Raw genomic sequence first — 21,338 nt, forward strand, 5'->3', positions numbered from 1 at the left:
CAACGCTATAGTATTATACACGCTTTAAACAATGGAGAACAAAGCTATGGCCTTAACGCTCATTTCCCAGATTTGTGTCTCGTGCTTTGATCACGCGAGGAGAGCGAGACTAAGTGCGAGCGCTTCATGTCAGCCTGCCTCGTTTGCATTTGGAAGCTTTTTTAGATCTTGCATATATACGATTTTAAGAGTGACATAAGCACCAGATCAAAAGCTCCAATAGCGCAGTGGAGCGAGTCTGAACGGGCAGCCGCGACGCAGAGCAACAAGCCGCTGATTCCGAAAACATAATGATCGCTTTGCACTGCGAAAGAAAATTGGCTTCGGAATAAAACAGCCACCCCTGGTTGCGCTTGAAGCTGAAATGTATCGGTAGCGCTTGACAAGTGCAAGAACAAAAATTAGAGCATAGAAATATTTTGAAAGTCGTGCTGTTAAATTGCCACTATAGCTTATTCCAAATCGATCCATGCAACACTTTTAACAAGTTGGCGTGCGTAATATCTCAGCAAATCCCTCCCATCTGGACAGCTGACAGTGAAAAAAGGCCGTAGTCTTTTCCAGGCGGGAATAATAATGTAACTCGTCAGGTAGCCTATATCGTCAGGACCTTCACACAGGCAACTGTTTTCCAAATAATCTCCTTCCAAGAATGTCTGCAGCTTCTTTTCATTAAGAAGAAACAGCTGTAGCTTCTTTGCGGCGAGTATAGGCTTATGATATATTGATAGTGAGTCCTGCTTTATTGCTCTGCGAGGCAAAGAGCCTGAGAAGCGCATTTAACCTCATGCCATTCCTCACATGGGAGTAAGCGCCTGCCTGTAAGTCCCGTCCGCCTGCTGGCAGTGTCTGCTCACACGCGACGTGGGTACCGAGCCAGTCACCGTCCGGTGCGGGGGGCTGCCGTGCTGCGGGGCGCTGTCCCGGCTCACACCCCTCCTGACTTCACTGTCACCAGGACACTTGATGGACACTTAATGGCTACAGTTCATTCAACCACCGCGCTAATTTAAAACAGACACAGTCTTAGTTTGATTAATGAGTGACGTGCAGATGTCGAAGTACAGCGTATGTAAAGGCGTATCTTTAAATATTGGTCACATTATGCATTTCTTTGGTGCGGATTCTGACTTTTAAATGAAAGATCCGTCATAATTTATGCGCAACTTGTTTCGTTTTGAATCACTTCCCCGTCGATGGCGGTGCGTGTTTCGGCGTGTGTGATCTCTGTAGGCTACGAATCGGTGTAGCGCCAGTTCTTGATGGAAGGGGACGGTGCGCGGACCCGTCGGCACTTGGCACTTATTTAGTTCGGTTATACTGGTTTAATTCGGCAGCACTTAAGTCCGATATGGGCTGGGTGGGGAGGGCTGAGGTGGGGTGGGAAGCCGGGACGAGCGGCTGGGAAGGGAGCTGGAGCAGAATGAGCCGGGCGCGGCATAAGCAGAGACGGGACGCCGGGGAGACGCTCCGAGCACCGGGGGGAAGCTCCGCGGGCGAGGGATTTTAAACAGCCCAGTAAGCTCACAAATGACAGGTTTAAAATGACGTGTGGACTGTGGCTCGTTTTGAGTAGCATCAAATTGAAGTTTAAAGGCGAAATATCTAACAGTATTTGTTTATGCATGCCAGCATTTTGGGTTCAGTCGGTAATTTAAAAATATTGTAATTGGAACTGCGTTTCTGTTATGTTATTGATTTAAAAAAAAAAATTCTGGATATAATGTAAAACGGAACTCCCAATCTTCCGACTAAGTATTATTAGTGAATATAAAGTTATATTTATAAAACAAATTTTCAAGACCGACTTGTGTGTTTAAAATATTTAATAGCTACTTAATGTTATGCTTATTATAAACAAAATATTTGCTCAATAATAATGCAAAGTGAAAGGGTCTGCTGGCTCGCGCAGGTCGGCGTCACTGAGACCGGGAGACAACTCGCTGGGTCTGCGCCTCGCGGACGGAGCGCCTCGCGGACAACGACCGAGCGCGCGCAAGGTAACGCGCATCATGCATGCCGGCTTCCACGCTTACATGTTTAATTAACTGAAAATGCCTGTTTTTATTTTTGGTGAGAGTAAAAACCTTTTTAATTGCGTTACCGCTAATTTTAATGTGTGGATGGATATTTTTTTAAACAAAATGTCAATTTCAAAAGTAAGAAGAGTTAAAAATGCACTGGTATTTAATAATCAATGTTTCGTTATTAACCTGTCTTGTATTTAATGCACTTTATGTGTATCAGATATTTGTGTATAAATTCGGTACTTCCGAGGAATCCAAAGATGACGTAAATATAAACAGACCTTGGAAAACAGCCTCAGAGAATTTGTTGCGTATCAGAACATTTGTATTTATAATGAAAATGATTTGTAAATATTTTTCTCGTAGTGGCATTTTGCAGTAATAGATACGCGATCTGTTTACGCATGTACAGGGAATCAAAATACATTAGTCGTTCAGTATTAGCCAAAGCAATACCACTTATTTTCTTTTGGTTAATTGGCTTTCCGTCAGTTGCACGTTCGGTGGTATGACTGCTGTGTCAGGGTCATTGTACATTTGAAATGTTAATTGAGGTGGATACATTTCAGCTGTTTCATTAATCCCAAAAGTAAACCACCTTAATGTGTCTGTTAGCATGTCCTGATATACCTGCAAAATTAAGAGCTTAATTCCAGAGGTATTTTAATATATTTTGATGTAAAATGGTTTTGGTCAGTTTGCCACTCTTGTTATTGCATCATGAGGCATTAATTTTGTTATAAATGTTTATATATATATAAGTTGTATGTCAATGTGACTGTAGGCTACATAATGACAGTTTAAGTAAGATACTCTTAATAAAGACAAATAACTGAATTTTAACTTAAGTGACACCAGGTAACACGTGTGGTGGAACAAGCAATTGTATTTTATTTTACAAAAAAATAACAAAGATAATATTAATTAGCTTTTTATTTATTCTTATCATTCATGGCATTAATATTAGTCACCGGTGTCATAGATGTGGTGTAATACCGGTGACATTCTGATTAAATAGAAGATTTTTTTAAGTGCTGCCCCATGAGGATGAGCTACAACTGTTTAAAATCAATTTTATAAAAGATGTATGTGATTATTTTGACAAAAATTCTACTACTCAGCCCATACAGTGCATAAGATTTTGCTGCACGAAAAACAAAATTAGTAATAAATTTTAGAAATAAAACAAGCAAGTATGGACTTACCTTCTCATTCCTTGAGATACTTCCTCTATGATGAGCCTTGACCCAAGGGAGCAGTTTAATAGGAACTACTACAATAAGTGTAATGTGTGTAATATGTGTAATATGTGTTCCCATAACACCAATGATCAGAATCTCTGTGACAAATGTAATTTTTAAATGTGACATATGTTTTAAAAAGTAATAATGTATATAGTAAAACTTGAACTCTATAATAAGTTATGTCTTTTAAAAAAAGTTTTATATTTAAGATGGTCTCTCAAATGTTGAAATGTGGTTCTGTAATGAGCTGTTTTACAGGTGTGTAGGCAATATGAAACGTTAAAGGGAGAAAAATCAAACAAATCATAAGGGAAATGTGTTATTTAATCATACATTAACTGTGCATAATATTTTCAGCGTGTATTTTCGCGTCTCCTGTGTCGCACTGCAGGTGGAGAATGATCCGACGTACATAAATCACTGCATTTTTGCTAGGGGTCCATGCTTGAACAAAAGTGGATAATACAGTGTCAGTATTTAACTTTTAAAAGAGAGAGTAATGCTTCGAGACGGCTTTCCCATGCCGCTGACCGTGTTTTTGCAGTTTCTCACCCTCGTTGGCCTCTTCTGACTGTAAAAGGCTGTCCCTCCCATTGCAGACGAGTCACCGTCCACCATGCTCAGCAACGCCTCAGCCCTGGAGGACTGCGCTGCTCCTGCCCCTCCCAACATCACATGCGTGCGGACGGACCTCTCCGTCATGGTCTCTGTGGTCTCCATGACTGTCGGCATGCTCTCCAACACCTTGGCGCTCGTCATCCTGATCAAGGCGTACCGTCGCTTCCGCCTCAAGTCCAAGGCTTCCTTCCTGCTGCTCGCCAGCGGCCTGGTGGTCACCAACTTCCTGGGGCATCTCATCAACGGCTGCTTGGCTCTCTATGTTTATAGCTTCTGCATGGACTGGAAGAGCATCGACCCCCACAACGTCCTCTGCAGCTTCTTCGGGGCCTCCATGGTCTTCTTCGGCCTGAGCCCCCTGCTGTTGGGCAGTGGCATGGCAGTGGAGCGCTGTCTGGGTGTCACGCGGCCTATCTTCCACTCGGTGGCGCTCACCTCCCGGCATACCAAGCAGCTGCTGGCGGCGCTCTGGTTCTTAGCCGCCGTGGTGGCCGCGCTGCCCATCATGACACGCCGGCCTTACCGCGTCCAGCGTTCCCGCAGCTGGTGCTTCTTCGCCGAGGACGGCGGCCATTGGCTGGACCTGCTGCTGCCGCTGCTCTTCGCCTGTGTGGGGCTTCTGGCTCTCCTGGTGTCTGTTCTGTGCAACACGGTGACCGGCCTCACGCTGATGCGCTCCAGGATGCTCCGGCAGAGGCAGCGCCGCGGCCCCACAGCCCACCACCTGGAGATGATCTGTCAGCTCGTGGCCATCATGCTGGTCTCCTGCGTCTGCTGGGGCCCCATCCTGGTGAGCAGCCGCATTAATTCCCGAGCCTCGCGCCTGCAAAGTCGGCCTGAACTCACGCTCAGCTACAGTGCTGAACGCGGGAGAATAGATTCAAGGTTTTGGGTGATCCTGATTCCCCAGGGACGGAGTGGAGTAGCTGGTGGGTCACCGTGTGACCCCCTGAGGCACATACCATCCCCCAATCACCTGACAGGGGTCTCAGCTCTGAAAAGAAGGCCGACAGATTCCTTCCATGTAATTATCACCTTCCCAGACAGTCGTATTCACACTATCAGGAGCATCGCACGGGCTTTGAGGGCCGTGAATGAAATCGCGAGGACATTCGCGTGGAGAAATGACCAGCTCGAGATCAGCCGGAAAGCAGCCACCCCTGCAGATGATATAATCCCTATGGTCCTCATCCCGCAAGCTTTGCCAAGCTGTAATTCTTGCTTTTTTTCCAGAATTGCGAGTTATAGCCTGTTAGACATTTGAAATTATTTAATGATTAAGTAAAAAGGGGGTCTTGAAACGTGCCTTACTGCTGCCTCGACCGAACGGCTGTAAAAGTCTGTCTCCGAGATCAGCGCATCGCAGACTAGCGGCACCGAGCCAGTAGCAGGCAGGGGAACAGGGCTGCTCCCTTTTTCCTGAGATGCAGTTTGGCTTCCGTCGTTAGTCACATTCCTCACCGTCGAGCCGATGTGGTGAAAGGCACGCTCCTCAGGGCATTGTGTTTAACCTACATTTCGGAAGGTGGGGAGGGTACGGTTCTGCTGAGGCGCTGGGCCTTTCTGACTGCCCAGGCTGGGAGATAGCACTCAGATTCCATACGTAAGTAAAAGTACAAATGCCACACCAAAATGTCACTAATGTAACAGCCATTTAGCAAAATACTAGTCAGGTAAAAGTAAAGTACATAATAATAATAATAATAATAATAATAAAACTTATTATTATTGTGGTTATTATTATTATAATTATTATACTGCAAATCTAAAGATAAATAAATAGGGCACTGTACTGCACCTCAAGCCGACGAACTGCTGAAGCTGTACTGTGTTTTCAGGAGCATCACAAAGCAGTGTGGCGTTCGTTATTACTAACCACTGTATTTAACACAGATTATTAATGTAACAGGATTTATGGCGTTCCGTTTGAAAGTACGAGTTGCCTCTGTGTTCTTAACTTGGGGACTGTCTGTATGTACACACACACACACACACACGTTTGTAATTATATCTTTGTGGGGACTCTCCATTCATTTCTATGGGGAAAACACTAATCCCACCATGACGCCCTTAACCCCTACCTGCGTGCTGCACCAGAACTTTCTGGATACAACCCCTTGCTGAGCCTTGTCATCTCGGGGCTGCTCCTCCCTGCCCGCGCTCCTAAGGTCCACTCTGTTTACGTAGTGCTGCCCCCTGTTGGTTGTGTCTCCTTAGGTCAGCGTGGTCGTTCGCAGCACCCACACCGAGGGCCAACAGGGCTGCGGCAGGATGCTACTGGCCGTGCGAATGGCCACCTGGAACCAGATCCTGGACCCGTGGGTTTACATTCTGCTGCGCAAGGCCGTCCTGAGGAAGCTGTTCCGGGTGGCACGTAGCTGCTGTGGCACCCACCTCCACATCCTCTCCAGCTGGAACTTCAGCACCATCAAGGGCTCCATGCCCACAAGCACCTACCAGAGCTCCACCCCCGAGGGTGGGCAGAGCGGCAAGGTCACCGTGATGGAGGTCACTGGGACCCCGCCACTGTGTGTCTGAACGCGGCCAGTGTGTGAATGCAGCGCCATGCCGGTCCGCTGGAGGTCTGCCTCGGCTGACATGGTGCGCCTGCGTGGATGGAAAGTCCCGGAGAAGCACTCACCCTGTGCTAACGAGCGCAGGCCTCCATTTGTTGCATATCTCTGCGTCACATGACCAAAGAGGCCGTGCCGAGTGCTAACCGTCCTGATGGGATGCAAAGGAAAGGCTGGTGGTCTCTGTGTGGACGGCGTGGGAAGGCACATGAGATCCTGCTGTCCCTCCAAACTGCACCTCCCCTGCAGCCCTTCAGAGCCAACGAGTGTCACTCTGGGACCCTCACTCCTGGGCAGTGTGATATCCTGGGGGCGAGAGTGGGGGCAAGAGTGGGGGGGGGGGGGGCAAAACAAAAACAGGCCGTGGCAGAAACATCATCAGAGCTTGAAGACACGCCAGTTTCTGTGGGGGGAGGGAGACACGGTGGTGGCACTGGGCAGTGGCCACCCAGGCCCCTGTTGCCATCAGGCACGGACCTTGGTGCCCCCAGATGAACAGCATGTGTCCATCAAAGCTGCCTTTATCCAGCCTTTTGCTCAGGATTGACACCACAAACTTGGCTCTGCTCAGTCTGACATTCTCGCTTTCAGCTGAGTTACATTCCTGCGACCTGAGAGGATTATGACGTCCACAGTTTGCCGTGTTTCTCTTCGCGTGGGGAATGCCCTCCCCACACTGACACCCACCTTTCAGACCCTCGTTCATGGCTGAACAATTTCAGATGCTTTTATGCAAAGTGACGTACTGTTGAGAAAGCAGGATCAGACAGTCCCTGGAGCGATTGCGGGTTAGGGGCCTCACTCAGCGGTCCAGTGGTGACATCACTCTGCTGACCCTGGGACTTGAACCGATGACCTTCTGGTCAGACACGGTGTTCTAGAGCCATACACTGCCCCAATTTCTTGTACAAGTGTGGCATTATGGGACATTGAAGCAACATAACTTTGTTATTCCTTGATGTACCAAACTTATTTGGTTCATCAAGTTATTAGTGATTCTGTCAGTTTTGAACAGTAATATTGTAGAGGCGGCAAAGATTAATAAATACAGATTTATTTTGAAAGGGACAGTTTTACTCCAGTAAGAAGCTTGGATTTAATGCTGTACAAAGGGCTGCATGTTTCGGAAATGTCAGCTTTAATGTCAAAGCTGTAAATAATATTCATAATGACACTTGTATGAAATGTTATGTGTGCATTGGTGTAATTGCTAATTCTGAGGAATACTAATCAATTACCTCTTGTTTGTTTTGTGTAACCATAAATGAAATATCATAATAATATTGATTTAAAATGACTGTTTGGCTCCTTGATGCTGAGGATGGAGTCACTTGCTGGTCGTTTTGTCATCGAAGAAATGAAAAGGTTGGGATCCCCTCATCTCCAAGTCATGTAATTTTCACTGGAAGTTTCACATGAATGTAAAGAAACTCGTGTTTGTGTGTGCAGATTCAGGCTTGAAGTGCGCCGTGTCAGGGCTGTGTCCGGCCAAGCCATCCGTGTACGTGTTTGTCTGTCCTTCCCTCTGTGCATTCCTGGGTCTTGCCAAACACATGCTGTGAATGTACACATTATTTGGTATGCACATGTACTCTAATGGAGAGACAGAGCTCGAATTAAACCTCTGCAGGCTGCTGTGTCCTGACATGTCCATCATTTTGATTACACTGACGTAACCCGCTGTGGGTTATTAGACGGAGTGAATTAAGGTAAACAGAGTCTCTTTCTTTTCAGCACCAGCCAGGTTCAGTCCAGCATTTGCTAATGAAGTATGACTTCTGTGTTTCCACATGAATCACTTTAGAGGTTCTGAATACACCTCTGACACCACATTGGCAGTGTTACCTGGTTTGCAACCAATATTATTTAGGGATTCAAAATATTTTAACGCCATCTTGTGGACACCCAAAGAACACCCAACCTAAGAGATATCCTACCCTAGCATACAGCCTACCTTAAACAAGCTTAGAGCACTTAGATTAGGCTACAGTTGGGCAATCATTAACACAAAGCCTAATTAATATAAATTAGCTGAATATAATAGAATTTATTGTAATTATGTAATTTTTTAAATAATGTACTGAAAGAGTACAATATACACTCTCACATACTAACATTAAGATATATATATATATATATTAGGGGTGGAGCCGAACCCGAATACGGTATTCGGAAAGGCACAAATAACGTGTTTTTTACGAATACTTATTTCGAACAAATACTTAAAAAAATATTTGTATTCGGGAACAAGAAAATCCTTATATCAAAAAGCTGCGTTTCCTCTTGAGACCGCAGTGCATGCCCGGAAGAGTGAGTGAGTGAGTTCAGGAGTCGGGGGGTTGTAAAAGAGGTGACTGACACAGGCTGCTCCACACAGCAACAGAGAAGGCTCGGCTGAGCGAAAAAAGACTTAACTGTATCACTATTTTTGTTGAATAGATTTTTGTACCTTAACTGGGTTCCGGAGGCAGTTTATAACTTTCGGGAAGCAGAGTTTGATCGGGAGATTATTCCATTACGCTGCATTATTGACGTCTGCAGTCAGGTGCTCTCATGTTCGCTATGTTTACGTAGCTCTGTTAGCTCGGTAATTTAGACAATAGGCTGTTGACAGAGTAACGTTAACGTTTGGTTAAAAAGGTTAAAACAATGCTTGTGTAGTTGTGTCGAATTATATGCACTTGTAGGAGTTATATGGTACGTTTAAGTTACTCTGTCTACTGCATATTCATAATTATTATAATGGATATAATTAAAGAATACTTACACTATAGCGTAAATTAGAAGTGCAACGCAAAAAAACTTTACTCGAATACGAATACAAATAGTTTTCCCCCCTCAACAAATGCAAATACAGATACAAATACCAGCTGCTTTGCACACCCCTAATATATATATATAGTTATATATAACTTCAATATATAACTTCAAGACCATCTGTTGAAAACTTTATTGTAGACCTGACCGCATACATTATTGTAAAAATGCAGTACAGCATAACAGTGACATAGTGAAAAGGTCAGAAAGTGAAAATGAAAAGAAACATCACTGGTCATTTCATCCTTGTTTACTGTTTATAAAGACAGAACAGGAACATCTTTTTAATATTAGCAAGACAGTGTCCAGAAACATTTAGCAGTAACAGGCAGATATTTCAGTTTGTTAAACCCTACAGTCCCTTATAGCAGATATTCCAGTTTGTTAAACCCTACAGTCCCTTAGAGCAGATATTCCAGTTTGTTAAACCCTACAGTCCCTTAGAGCAGATATTCCAGTTTGTTAAACCCTACAGTCCCTTAGAGCAGAGGTCTCCAAGTCCGGTCCAGGAGAGCTAGAGTCCAGTAGGTTTTCTATCTTATCTGGCTTCTGAAGACCCACACCTCTTCCTGGTATTTACATGAGAACAGGTGTGGCTCATCAAAAGCCAGGTAGGATAGAAAACCTACTGGATTGTAGCTGTTCCGGACCGGACTTGGAGAGCCCTGACAGAGTAAAATCCCAATTATCCTGATTGGAGCTGAAATGGCAGGACCCCTGGTATGAAGCCTGGAGCTGTTCAGAAGGAAAGGTGTAAGCAGCTGGACACACGGCGTACGACACACACACACACACACACACACACGTCATGTCATGCGTTTTCAAATCCTGTACAAATCAGCTGCATGTGGAGTTGGTTTTGTCCTCTGAAAAGGGGTGTACATACTGCCCTGGCATTTAAAAGGAGACAAAAACAATTAAATATGCTAGTGAACGAAGAGGAGAAATGGCCATAGCCTTCAGATTGATTAAAACCTGCTACTGAGCACAGAAATGTCACCCCCTGTGTACCGAACACACTGCAGAAGCGGCTTCCCCAACATCAGCACTGACATGTGGACATTCAGAAAAGCAGTGCATTTATTTCCACTTTTTCCTGACTTTAGTATGTGCTTGTCTGACACGCCTCGGCAGGGGGGAGCCCCTCCCTCCCCTCCAGACAGTCATAATGAACGTATCCAATGGGCAGTGGATATGGGAGCGGACCACAGCTACTGCAGCGGTTCAGAGGGGGCGTGGCCAGCCCTCCCCAGCTCCACCCTCCACAACTTCACAGCTCATCGCCAAGGTGGGAGCGCCGATAGGCATCGCCGGTCAGCTTCTCCTGAGCCTCCTTCATTCCAGCCACGACTGTGAAAAAGAGACATGCCGATCAGGAAACACGGCCGCGATTTACTCCACTGAACACCGCAGCACACTGCACTTTAATACCCCCAGCTGGCATCTGAAATAACACATCGTCAGTCATCATTCGGTCACTGCTCCATTCTGCATCACCAAATGTGCTCCTACCTTGATCAGCATTGCTGTAGAAATATTTATAGTTAGGATTCCCATTTTTGTTGGTGATTTCAGGGCGCACCTTCCCACTGGGATCTGGGAAAATAAAGCATAGCTTAAGTTTAAGGGGCCGTCTGGATGTTTTCCCATCCGTCACTGGCACCAGTGGGATGAAAGCTGAGGTCGCCGGTCAATGTTTGACTCAAAACACTGGAAGGTAACACCACCGCCACCAAAAATCAGCATATGCACATCGTCCGTTTAATCTCCATCATTCTCTCATGCACATCACCGTTTCAGCACGACACAGAGTGTTATTAGTTTTGCGACCTCAGGATTAAATACCATGACATAACAGTGACAGTCCATAAAGGATCATTTCTGCTCATGCATCAGTCACATCTTCCCCGTACTCTGAGGGCCAGAGGGCACCAGCAAAACAGACTCGGCAGGTGAACATTTATTACTGGTCAGCCCTGCACACGGCCTGCGCTTCTGCTTACCGAGGAAAAGGATTCTGGGAATGTAGCCACCATCGGGGCTGAACGCTTCGTCCTTTGGCTCCTCATCATCCTATAGACAAATATTTCTAAATAAAAATGGTGCTCATTAACTCTTTAAGGGATGGCTGGGAAACGCCACAGCCAAAGATCACAACATGAATGAAAAGTCGCACCATCTAGTGCAAGGTTTCTCAACCCAGTCCTCGGGGACCACCAGACGGTCCACGTTTTTGCTCTCTCCCAATTGGCAGGGAATTGGGAGAGAGCAAAAACATGGACCGGCTGGTGGTCCCCGAGGACCGGGTTGAGAAACCCTGATCTAGTGGGTCTGCAGAATAGTGTTATCCAGTGGGGGGAGATGACTCACCACCAAGTTGACCATGATGAAGTTGTGCGACAGCTCAGAGATTTCTTTGGATTCAGCGAACTTGGGTTTCAGGGCTTCAAGAGAAAAGTCAAATAAATAACTAAAGAGAGACTTTACAATAAGTCAAACACTAAAAACTGGTCGTCATTTTTTCATCCATCCATCCATCCATCCATCATCTGCCGCTTGTCCGGGGTTCGGGTCGCGGGGGCAGCAGCTTCAGGAGAGGCACCCAGACCTCCCTCTCCCCAGCTACCTCCACCAGCTCCTTGGTGGGGACACCGAGGCGTTCCCAGGCCAGCCGGGAGATATAATCCCTCCAGCGAGTCCTGGGTCTGCCCCGGGGCCTCCTCCCTGTAGGACATGCACGGAAAACATCTCCGGGTAGCCGCCCAGGAGGCATCCGCACCAGATGTCCAAACCACCTCAACTGGCTCCTTTCGACGTGAAGAAGCAGCGGTTCTACTCTGAGGCCCTCCCGGATATCCGAACTTCTCACCCTATCCCTAAGGGAGAGCCCAGACACCCTGCGGAGAAACCTCATTTCGGCCGCTTGTATTCACGATCTTGTTCTTTCGGTCATTACCCATAGCTCATGACCATAGGTGAGGGTAGGGACAAAGATGGACCAATAGATCGAGAGCTTGGCTTTTTGGCTCAGTTCTTTCTTAGCCACGACGGACCGGTTAAGCGCCTGCAAAACTGTAGACGCTGCTCCGATTCGTCTATCCAGCTCCCGATCTCGCCTACCCTCACTCGTGAACAAGACCCCGAGATACTTAAACTCCTCCACTTGAGACAGTACGTCTTCCCCAACCCAAAGAGGGCAAACCACCCGTTTCCGGCTTAGGATCATTTTTTCAATTCAATTCAAATATATTTGTATAGTGCATTTTCACAATACTACACTGTCTCAAAGCCCTTTATATTACCCCTGCCCAAAGCACCCAGTGAGCAGCCAGAGGTGACAGTGGCAAGGAAAAACTCCCTAGAAGGAAAAAACCTTGGGAGGAACCAGACTCAGAGGGGGAGCCCAACCTGCAGGGGCCGGCAGAGGAAGCCCTAACCCTATCCAGACCCAAAGTGGGAGTCCGTCCTCCAGGGGCTGGAAGAGGAAACCCTAACCCTAACCAGACCCATTCGTCCCTCAGCTGCAGTGTAAGAACATGCATTTAATTATCCAGTCTTATATGGCGATAAAACTTCTTTATTTGGTGTTAGTCACACAGTGAGGCAACCAGACCAGCAGTCAAACAGGCAGGGTTTAGGTGAAAGTCTGTCCTGGTGTTGACCTCACCTTTGCAGGCTCCACACCACGTCTTGTGGATAATGACCATCACTGGCAGACCACTGTGTGAACAGAGCAGACAGACATGAATCAGAGGGGGCAGAGGCAGCAGCAGCTGACCACTCTGGGGTGCAGAACTGGCTAAATATCTCTCCTGGTGACCAGCAAAGTGACCAGAGGAAACTGAAGGATTTCGGGAGAACAGAAGAGCAGTGATCAGAAAAGCATATGGACAGGCACCCAGCTGGGCTGCAGTACCTGGCCTCGGCCTCCTTCTTCCCGTCCTCCAGCGTTCTCCAGTGGATGTTCTCTCCAAATCCTGAGAAGAAGTAGAAAAAAAAACATTGCACCAGATCACAACAGTACAATAAGGCTCCTATATAGCTCCTGAAGACCACGGACAGCGCTTTGGACAGAAGCGACAGCTAAATAAATATATGTAAACAGGCTAACAGCAGCCCAATGAAAACGATCACAGAAATGCTGTCCATTCATCGTCTGCAGAAATGCCCCTTTGGGAGACCACTGGGAAATGTGTATTATGCAAAGAAGAATATTTCCTGAGCTGCAACCGGGAGTCAGGCGGTTCAGCCATCGGAGACCCCGGCGCCTTAATGCTGGAGAGACCGGCCCTCTGGGGCGGTTCATACATCAGAAGAAGCAGGGATGAAACATGCCATCAGCGATCCATTCGCCGGCATTAATGTCACAGCAAGAGGTGAACCAGATTCCATCGGCACATATTATTAAGAGCGAATAATTCCCCCGGGAAGAGGATATTATTATCCTCCGCATCCACGCCGGCATTCTGCAGCTCACCCACTTTGTATGATGATAATGTCAGATACCAACGGAATTACCGCGAGGGCTGTCCCTTACCTCGCCCATTCCCTTCAGCAGTGGCATCCTGGGCACAGGTTACGCTGAGAAACCCAACGAAGGACAACAGGGCGAAATTAATGACCAGCTTCTGCATGGCGATCTTTATCAATCTCTGCAGTCTGAGCTCCCACCTCTCACCTACTGAAATTTTACATTGCTTCCAGGATCTTTCCACCCGGACGTGACGTCAAAGGAGGCGGGCCGCGGGTCATAAAGGGTTGCCAGATGGTAGCTTTTTAAATAGTAACCAAGTAGTCAATTGTTTTTATTATTGGTAGTAACAGACTGCGTTCTAGCGTGTGTTTATTTATACTAACTCCTGATTAATACAATACAGTAGTATAAATTAAAGTAGTTTAAGGCAATAAATGTAAATTAAATAATTATACCTGTCGGACTAGAGCGCTGTTTACATTATATGTGTTTGATTTGGTGTAGAGGCGGTACAGTGGGCGGTGTCCACAGTCACAGAGCTGTTCACATGACTTTCAGAATGAATGCAGTGAAATATCGCGTTGATCGGAACAACTAAAACTTATTCATAAAGATTCATAATTAGGCTCAATTTAGTCCTGGCTGTTTTATGTCAAATCAGTCCATTAGGACCAAAACATCACGCCATAGGGACAGTTTCTTCCCCACCGCAGCCCGCCTCAGCAATAAGGCCAGGAACACTCACTGACTCTTAACCCTCACCCTGTACTGTGATTTCGCACGTCTATATAGCTACACTGCTGTGTGACTATATAGCTACATTTATATATTTATATATACATCTTTTTATATATATTTATTACACACTCTGCCAGGCTGATGTTGAGCAAAATAATGCAACGCAATTTCGTTCTGTTGTGCACTAACCCGTGTATCTCTGAATGACAATAAAGTAACTATTCTATTCTATGCCATGCCTCATACTGTGAACTTTTGCGCTGTTGCACACTCTTGATTTAAATGTACAGTTATTTATATATTTAAATCCATCATATACACCATCTAGCTCTGGCACATTCATATCACCATCTTCCTCTTAGTGTGCTTTACACCAGCAAACTACTCCTCCTGTGTGCGCTATAGAGGTAAACCCTGCAATATTCATATGCTTCTGCTTCATTGCACTCCTTAACTCTCCTAAATCTATCTCCTTATCCTAGTATAAGCTTGCACTCTCTGAAATATGTATATTTTTTCAACCCCACTGCTATATCAATATTTCACATTCTTCAATCTACCCCGTTCAGTCTCAGCAGGGGCGCTGCTGTAGCACGCTCGAGCTGTGTAACTGGACTTGAACGTCACCAACAAAACATCCAGAATCATAAATTGGTTTTGAAAAGGCCCTTCAGATAAAAGCGCCGAGCGCCGTCCTCAACCAGCCGCCCAGCCCCTCTTGCTCTTTCGGGCCAATCGTGGCTCCCGCTGCCATTACGTGGCCCATGACGCAGGTTCTTCCTCAGCTCCGCCATCTTTGCTAGCTCGCCGCGTGTTGCTGCTGCTGCTATTGGTCCGGAGCGGTGAAGCTAAAAGAGGAGAAGAGCTCGACCGGTCGCTTCGCCTTTGCTGGTAAAGGGGAATGGGGACGTAGTCCTGGGGCGATCGTGAAGGCCTCGTTGGGAAACGACGGCGCTCCATTATTGCGTTTATCTCCAGGTGGTTAGTAGCTGGATTACCCAGCGCTGCTGTTAGTTTGCTCACGCCGTCCATGATAGCGCCGCGTGATGTGCGGGGCTCCACGCCCTTACTCGCTGGTTCAGACAATAATTAGCACTATCAGAAGGAGCACTGCTTTGTGATATTGGGCTAAACTGCCCAGGAGCGGGACTTCAAGTCTGCCGTGCCGTGCTCCCCCCACGCTGACACCCTTTGCTTGCGTTGTTTTGTGTCCGGACGTGCCCCATGGCTAACTCCGTGCTGCCCATGCCAGCACCCAGATTTGCCCCACTTAGTAAGTCGCCCTTGTCTGCTGGTCATCACGCACAGGACGGTTGTTGTCCAGGCTGGCTTGACTTGGCGTGGCCGAGGCCTGTGATGTCTCTGTGGGGTGCTGCACGAAGGCAGCTCCATGTGCTTCGAACGACCCGTAGGGGTGTAGATCACATCGTCCACTAGCAAGGAGCTGGGAGCCAGTGGTGGACAGGTCAACGGCTGTAGCAGTCAGAGCCCTTGTGGACTTTGTGTGGCCACTTGTTTGACAGACAATCAATTGGGGTTCAGTCCACCTTTTCTAGCATTGAAGTAGGATTTGTTTAGTGTCATATTCGTGATGCAACAGTTTTTGTGCAGTGAGAGTTTACAAGTGATGTTTACCATTGTCCTGTTTTAGGTGAACATGAATCAAGAGAAACTCGCCAAACTTCAAGCCCAGGTCCGGATAGGTGGTAAGGTGCGTCAGCTTTCTATACCTCCATTCAGAAAACTATTTGAAGGAATACTACTACACATTTCTAAAACTAATAACTACTAAAAGGCATGTGACAGAATATCATATTCATGAGACTAAATTTTGTAAAATTAGTTAACAATGTTGCTTTGGTTCATATAATCCAGATGTTACCCATCTGGATAATGTGTTTGGTTGAGTAAATGAAGACTGTCTGGTTTGGCTGTGTTAATCCCTGCCTGTGATTGAGGAGAAGCCCCTCAATGTATTTTGCTTCAGGCACTTGATGTGGAAAAACAGCTGCTGACAGTCAGGCAGCCCGAAGGGCTTTTCCCTACATCAGCACTCCTTTTATGGAGAGAGCGTTGACACAGTCAGTGATGCTTGCGAGTCACAGATTGCAGTCGCCATGAGGTGCAGAAGGTTCCTGTCTCTGCATTGTTACCATGCGTCCAGTTAGCTGCCTTTCAGATGGAGCCCTCTTGACAATTACAGCATCATTTAGTTTCTGGTAGTGTGGCACTTTTTTGGCTCATGTAGAAGTGTCAGGACCCCATGGGGGACAGCAGTTGTATGAGTAGTGGCTTCTGGATCCCTCTGGGTGGCGCTGTCTTTTTTCTTGGTACCTTGCTTTGGTCTGTGACATTGACTGTTTCCAGCAGCCTGGTGGTGAATGTGCTCCAAGCAGCTCTTTGACTTCTATGTGTTTTTGGTTCTTAGGGGACAGCACGTAGAAAGAAGAAGGTTGTACACAGAACAGCGACCGCAGATGACAAAAAGCTTCAGAGTTCCCTAAAGAAACTGGCTGTGAACAACATAGCTGGCATTGAGGAGGTTAGTGGACCCCCCACTTCCTGTTTGCATTTTCCTCTGAGGTTTAATAAAGGGGAATGGGGATGATCAGCATCAGAGTGCTGATATTGGAGAGCGTCTTGTCAACCTGGCTTTGTTTGGTCCAGGTGAACATGATCAAGGACGATGGGACGGTTATCCACTTCAACAACCCCAAGGTGCAGGCCTCGCTGTCAGCCAACACCTTCGCCGTCACCGGCCACGCCGAGACCAAGCAGCTGACTGACATGCTGCCCGGGATCCTCAGCCAGCTGGGCTCCGACAGCCTGACCAGCCTGCGGAAGCTTGCAGAGCAGTTCCCCCGGCAAGGTGGGGGTCTGCCGGTGTCACGTGGGTGCTTAGGGCCTGGCCTGCCCATTCATGATCTCACCCAGATCCACTTACCATAGAAGTCGGATTTATTTAGGAGATGGTTTTGTTCAGTGCCATACAAGTGAGGGAAGCTTGGGGTTGAGAGCTATGCTCAATGGTCCAGCAAAATGCAATTATTTTGCTTGTCAGAGGATTCCAGCCCACCACCTTCAGGAGACCTTCTGAGCTCCCTGTTTCAGTAGCATGGAAATGTGGACGCATTGTAGGGGTCCCGGACAAGGAGGATATAATGCGTGCATAATGAGCGTTCTGACTATTGTAATGTGGCCACAAATTTTATATATGTCTGCAGTGTATATTCTTCATAAGCAGAAATGATCTCTGGGTAATGCCTGTCTCTACTAATGACTAGATCTGAGGGCTCAGATCTAAACTCTGTTTCTTTGCAGTTCTTGAGAACAAAGCTCCCAAATCGGAGGACATTGAGGAGGAGGATGACGATGTACCAGGTACATTTGGACCTTTTTTTAATTCCAACATATTCCTATTCCTTGTTTATGTAAGAATCTTGAAAATCTTTGTTCCCCTCTGTACAGTTAGCTTTGACGAAACATTGCTTATTTCTAGAAATGGCAGCATGTGGTACTTTACAGTGCTATCACATTATGGTCTGGAGTGTGACTTCTGCTAATTCTGGGTGTTTCTCTGTGTAATGCCCTTCATCCCTCCTGCAGATCTTGTTGAAAACTTTGATGAGGCATCAAAGAATGAGGCAAACTGAATTTTCCCTGGAGACGAGGGCGTATCTCCCCTTCTGGGGGGTACTGCAGTCAAGATCTCTGTCCAGTGTTTTAACTACAGGAAACCTGACAGCTCTTCATGAGAACCATCATCCCAGAGACTCGTTTTGTATTTTTTAACAGGTTGCCTGTGCAGGCATCTTCCAGAAAGGATGATTTGGGCACTTGGACCTTTGGTTAAAAACGTTCCTTAAATAGCTGGTCCTGTCTATGATTGCAGTGGTGAGAGAAAATGCGAGTCTTATTTAAGTTCTTCTTTTCCCCTTTTTTCTGTCTAAATCACAAAATAAAATGGATTGATTAACCTTTTGACACGGTGCTGTTTTACTTTGCTCACTATAAAATTAGCTTTTCCCAGAGGGATTTCAATAGTTTTTTGGGTAATCACTTTAAAGTTGTTTTTCTACCCTGTAAAGTTTGAAACATATGATTTTGTATGTGTAATGATAAATAAAACATCGCCTTAACAAAAGGGGAAAGGGTTAGTGTTTGAATGCAGTGTTTCCAGTGTGTGTGTGGAATAGATTGGGAACAACAGTGGAACTACATATATGGGCAATGTATGATGCTGCTGATCATGGTGGTCTGTGGATGGGGACTGTGTATGAAAGTATGAGGAGGAGTCCATGGCAAGCAGCATAGGGCACTGGGCTGGGCTTCACCCTGGATGGGATGCCAGTCCATTACCAGACACATATACCCACGGGATCACGCACTATAGGCGCATATTCGGCTAACTGCACAGTTTTGTACTCCAGAAGGAAACAGGAATATGAATTCCTGAGGTGGAGAACCACAACCATGAATGGGTGACTCTGCTCATTGAGCTACCTATCTGTTCTAGGTTTTCTGTGACCTTTGAGGATTTTTTTTCATTTGTTTTATGTTTATTTGCTTGTGATGATTCTTTTTTTTCCCAAGAAGGTAATACTTATGAAACTATTACTGCTATGCTATGTTCAGTCAAATGATATTTCATGATCAGTTTATTGTATCCAGATTTACTGTTGTCATGCCCAAGTATACAAATGAATATTCTGATAAATTACGAGCTTAATTGTCTTCGTTAAGGGTACAGCAGCCTCCCCCGGCTCTCATTACCCTTGACTGCAATAACGTCCTGCTGGCATTTCTAATATGACTTGTGTATCCCATTATTGAGCTACTTTTGATTTTTCGATTGGATCATAGATTTAACTGATGCGGTACACTTACATTTTCTCCAGTCAAGGGGGCGCTGTCTGCTTTGCCGTCTAATCTGCGCGCTAATTAATCTGCGAGGCTGGAGAAAACGCGAAAGCGAGGAGGTTACGAAATTGCCGCCATTTTGGCTCAAGGTTGGGTGGCGCGCGACTCTTCAGCCGCTACGTTTAGAGCCAAGATGGCGACGGATTCGTAACCTTCTACACGCCAGTTGCCTTCACTCCAACTGAACGGCTTCATTCTGCCGGAGCCCGGAGATATCGGAGTTAACAACAAGGAGACTTGGATACGAATCGAAAGGGGGAAAAAGAGCGGCTGTGAAGAAGCTGTGAGCGTTATCGCCAAGGCTGCCCCGCTGCAGGGCTCGCCGCGAAGCGCTGGACGCCCGTGCCGGAGTCGCATGATGAAGATGAGTGTTCCTCGGGTGAGCGCGCATGGACGACTTCGCTGTTTTCGTCTCTAGTTAAGAATTTCTCGTCATTATTACCATGGCGCACCGGTGTTCAGCCGCGAGGTTCTCGGTAAGTTACGGTTAGTTTGGTGCCGTTTCAAAATGGGGGATACTCATCACCCAAGTGATGTCCCACGGCCGGAGATGCAGCGCGGCGTTTGCGGGCGGCTCCGGAGCCGCATTACGACTCGACATCTCACGACCACGCCGGTTAAGGGTACCGGTTCGGCAGTAGAGAGCTCGGTATCGGGCAGTCCGCTTTGGCTCCCTGAGATTCCAGGCGGCACATGTTTCACTCGCTCCCTCAGGCGAGGCAGACGCGGAGATGTGGCCGTAGGGCTGAGCCTCTGGTTCCCACATCCTGTCCGCTGGTCTCGGTCCATCCTCTGCTCCCTCTCTGGTCTCCCTCCGTCCTCCGCAGGTCTCGGTCCATCCTCTGCTCCCTCTCTGGTCTCCCTCCATCCTCTTCTCCTTCTCTGGTCTCCCTCCATCCTCTTCTCCTTCTCTGGTCTCCCTCCATCCTCTGCTCCCTCTCTAGTCTCCCGCTGTCCTCTGCTCCCTCTCAGTCCACTGCTCCTTCTCTGGCCCCTCTCTGCTCCCTTTCCATCCTCTGCTCCTTCTCTGTGCTCCCCCCATATTGTACTCCCTATCTGCTCCTTCTCTGGCCCCTCTCTGCTACCCTCCACCCTCTTCTCCCTCTCTGTTCCCCTTCCACCCTCTGTTCCCTCTCTGCTGCCCCAGCCCTCTGCTCCCCCTCCACCTTCTGCTCTCTCTATGCTCCCCCTATGCTCCCCCTCTGCTCCCCCTCCACCCTCTGCTCCCCCTCTCCCCCATACCCACATATGTTTTTCTTCCTGTACATCCCGTTAAGATGGTGCACACTAGAGTCAGAGGGAATCCTGGTTGTCTGTGGTCGAGACACGATTCACTAAGTGGTATCTTGTGTTGAATGTTTTCCCATAGAGTTAATTAATTTTTGTAGAGTGGGCTCTGTTGCTACCGAACCATTGGTCTTGTGCCATTGTATAAGTTTGAAGTTCCTCACTGAATTCACGTCTCATAAATCACTTATTTTATTCCTGTCTGTCGCGTTATCAGAGGGCTAAATTTGATCCTGGTTTATTCTGCCTGTCTTTTCTTCTGGAAACCATTTATTTCCCAGGTTAAAGTTAAAGAAACTATGAAGCATGCCATGCCATTTTTAAAGACCAGCATTTGACCCAGCTCTCCTCTGTTTTCTGCTTTCTGTCACTTGGACTGCACTAATTGTGGACACGTATTAGATGCTAGTGTGCCTGTTGGAACCTAACAGTTGTGTGCGTGGTGTTTGTAGAAGAGCAGAAAAGTTGCTGTGGTTCACATTCATACTTGGTTTCATCAACACCGGTTCCCATTTCTTTATACTATGCTTCGTAAAAATAAGTTTTATTCTCATTATAAAGTACCTCTTTCAGGATCACACTGACCACCTTAGCTAGGACTCTCCCCTAGTCAGAGGAGTTCATGTAATAACCACTGTCT

At 46.8% G+C, this 21,338-nt stretch overlaps 4 protein-coding genes across 6 annotated transcripts in view; 3 read left to right on the plus strand and 1 right to left on the minus strand.

The window, feature by feature from the left end:
- The first annotated feature begins 551 nt into the window (after nucleotides 1-551).
- Nucleotides 552-6,773, plus strand: ptgfr (prostaglandin F receptor (FP)). Of its 3 annotated transcripts, XM_023815824.2 has the most exons (4): nucleotides 1,381-1,518; nucleotides 1,913-2,000; nucleotides 3,871-4,679; nucleotides 6,107-6,773. In XM_023815824.2, exons 3-4 carry the CDS (start codon nucleotides 3,888-3,890, stop codon nucleotides 6,425-6,427), a joined length of 1,113 nt encoding a protein of 370 aa, XP_023671592.2. In that variant the 5' UTR covers nucleotides 1,381-1,518; nucleotides 1,913-2,000; nucleotides 3,871-3,887; the 3' UTR covers nucleotides 6,428-6,773. The 3 variants fall into 3 exon arrangements, with proteins under 3 accessions (XP_023671591.2, XP_023671592.2, XP_023671590.2); XM_023815823.2 differs by lacking the exon at nucleotides 1,381-1,518 and adding an exon at nucleotides 552-821 and having other exon boundaries at nucleotides 3,871-6,134; XM_023815822.2 differs by having other exon boundaries at nucleotides 3,871-6,134.
- A 2,624-nt stretch (nucleotides 6,774-9,397) lies between these two features.
- Nucleotides 9,398-14,010, minus strand: txndc12 (thioredoxin domain containing 12 (endoplasmic reticulum)). Its single transcript, XM_023815814.2, has 7 exons — nucleotides 13,817-14,010; nucleotides 13,196-13,256; nucleotides 12,947-12,999; nucleotides 11,650-11,723; nucleotides 11,283-11,352; nucleotides 10,792-10,875; nucleotides 9,398-10,629 (listed from the first exon to the last, which is right to left on the minus strand). Exons 1-7 carry the CDS (start codon nucleotides 13,911-13,913, stop codon nucleotides 10,550-10,552), a joined length of 519 nt encoding a protein of 172 aa, XP_023671582.2. The 5' UTR covers nucleotides 13,914-14,010; the 3' UTR covers nucleotides 9,398-10,549.
- Nucleotides 14,011-15,228: 1,218 nt separating this feature from the next.
- btf3l4 (basic transcription factor 3-like 4) lies at nucleotides 15,229-18,472 on the plus strand. Its single transcript, XM_023815812.2, has 6 exons — nucleotides 15,229-15,382; nucleotides 16,143-16,202; nucleotides 16,920-17,033; nucleotides 17,159-17,360; nucleotides 17,813-17,872; nucleotides 18,098-18,472. The coding sequence occupies exons 2-6, from the start codon at nucleotides 16,149-16,151 to the stop codon at nucleotides 18,142-18,144; spliced, it is 477 nt and encodes a 158-aa protein (XP_023671580.1). The 5' UTR covers nucleotides 15,229-15,382; nucleotides 16,143-16,148; the 3' UTR covers nucleotides 18,145-18,472.
- Nucleotides 18,473-19,525: 1,053 nt separating this feature from the next.
- zfyve9a (zinc finger, FYVE domain containing 9a) overlaps nucleotides 19,526-21,338 on the plus strand; it is a 29,486-nt gene continuing 27,673 nt past the window's right edge. The window contains exon 1 of the mRNA XM_023815798.2: nucleotides 19,526-19,790. The gene's annotated coding sequence lies outside the window, so the exon portion shown is untranslated. The remainder of the gene's footprint in view (nucleotides 19,791-21,338) is intronic.

Source organism: Paramormyrops kingsleyae, chromosome 21 (assembly GCF_048594095.1).
Source record: "Paramormyrops kingsleyae isolate MSU_618 chromosome 21, PKINGS_0.4, whole genome shotgun sequence".
NCBI lineage: Eukaryota > Metazoa > Chordata > Actinopteri > Osteoglossiformes > Mormyridae > Paramormyrops > Paramormyrops kingsleyae.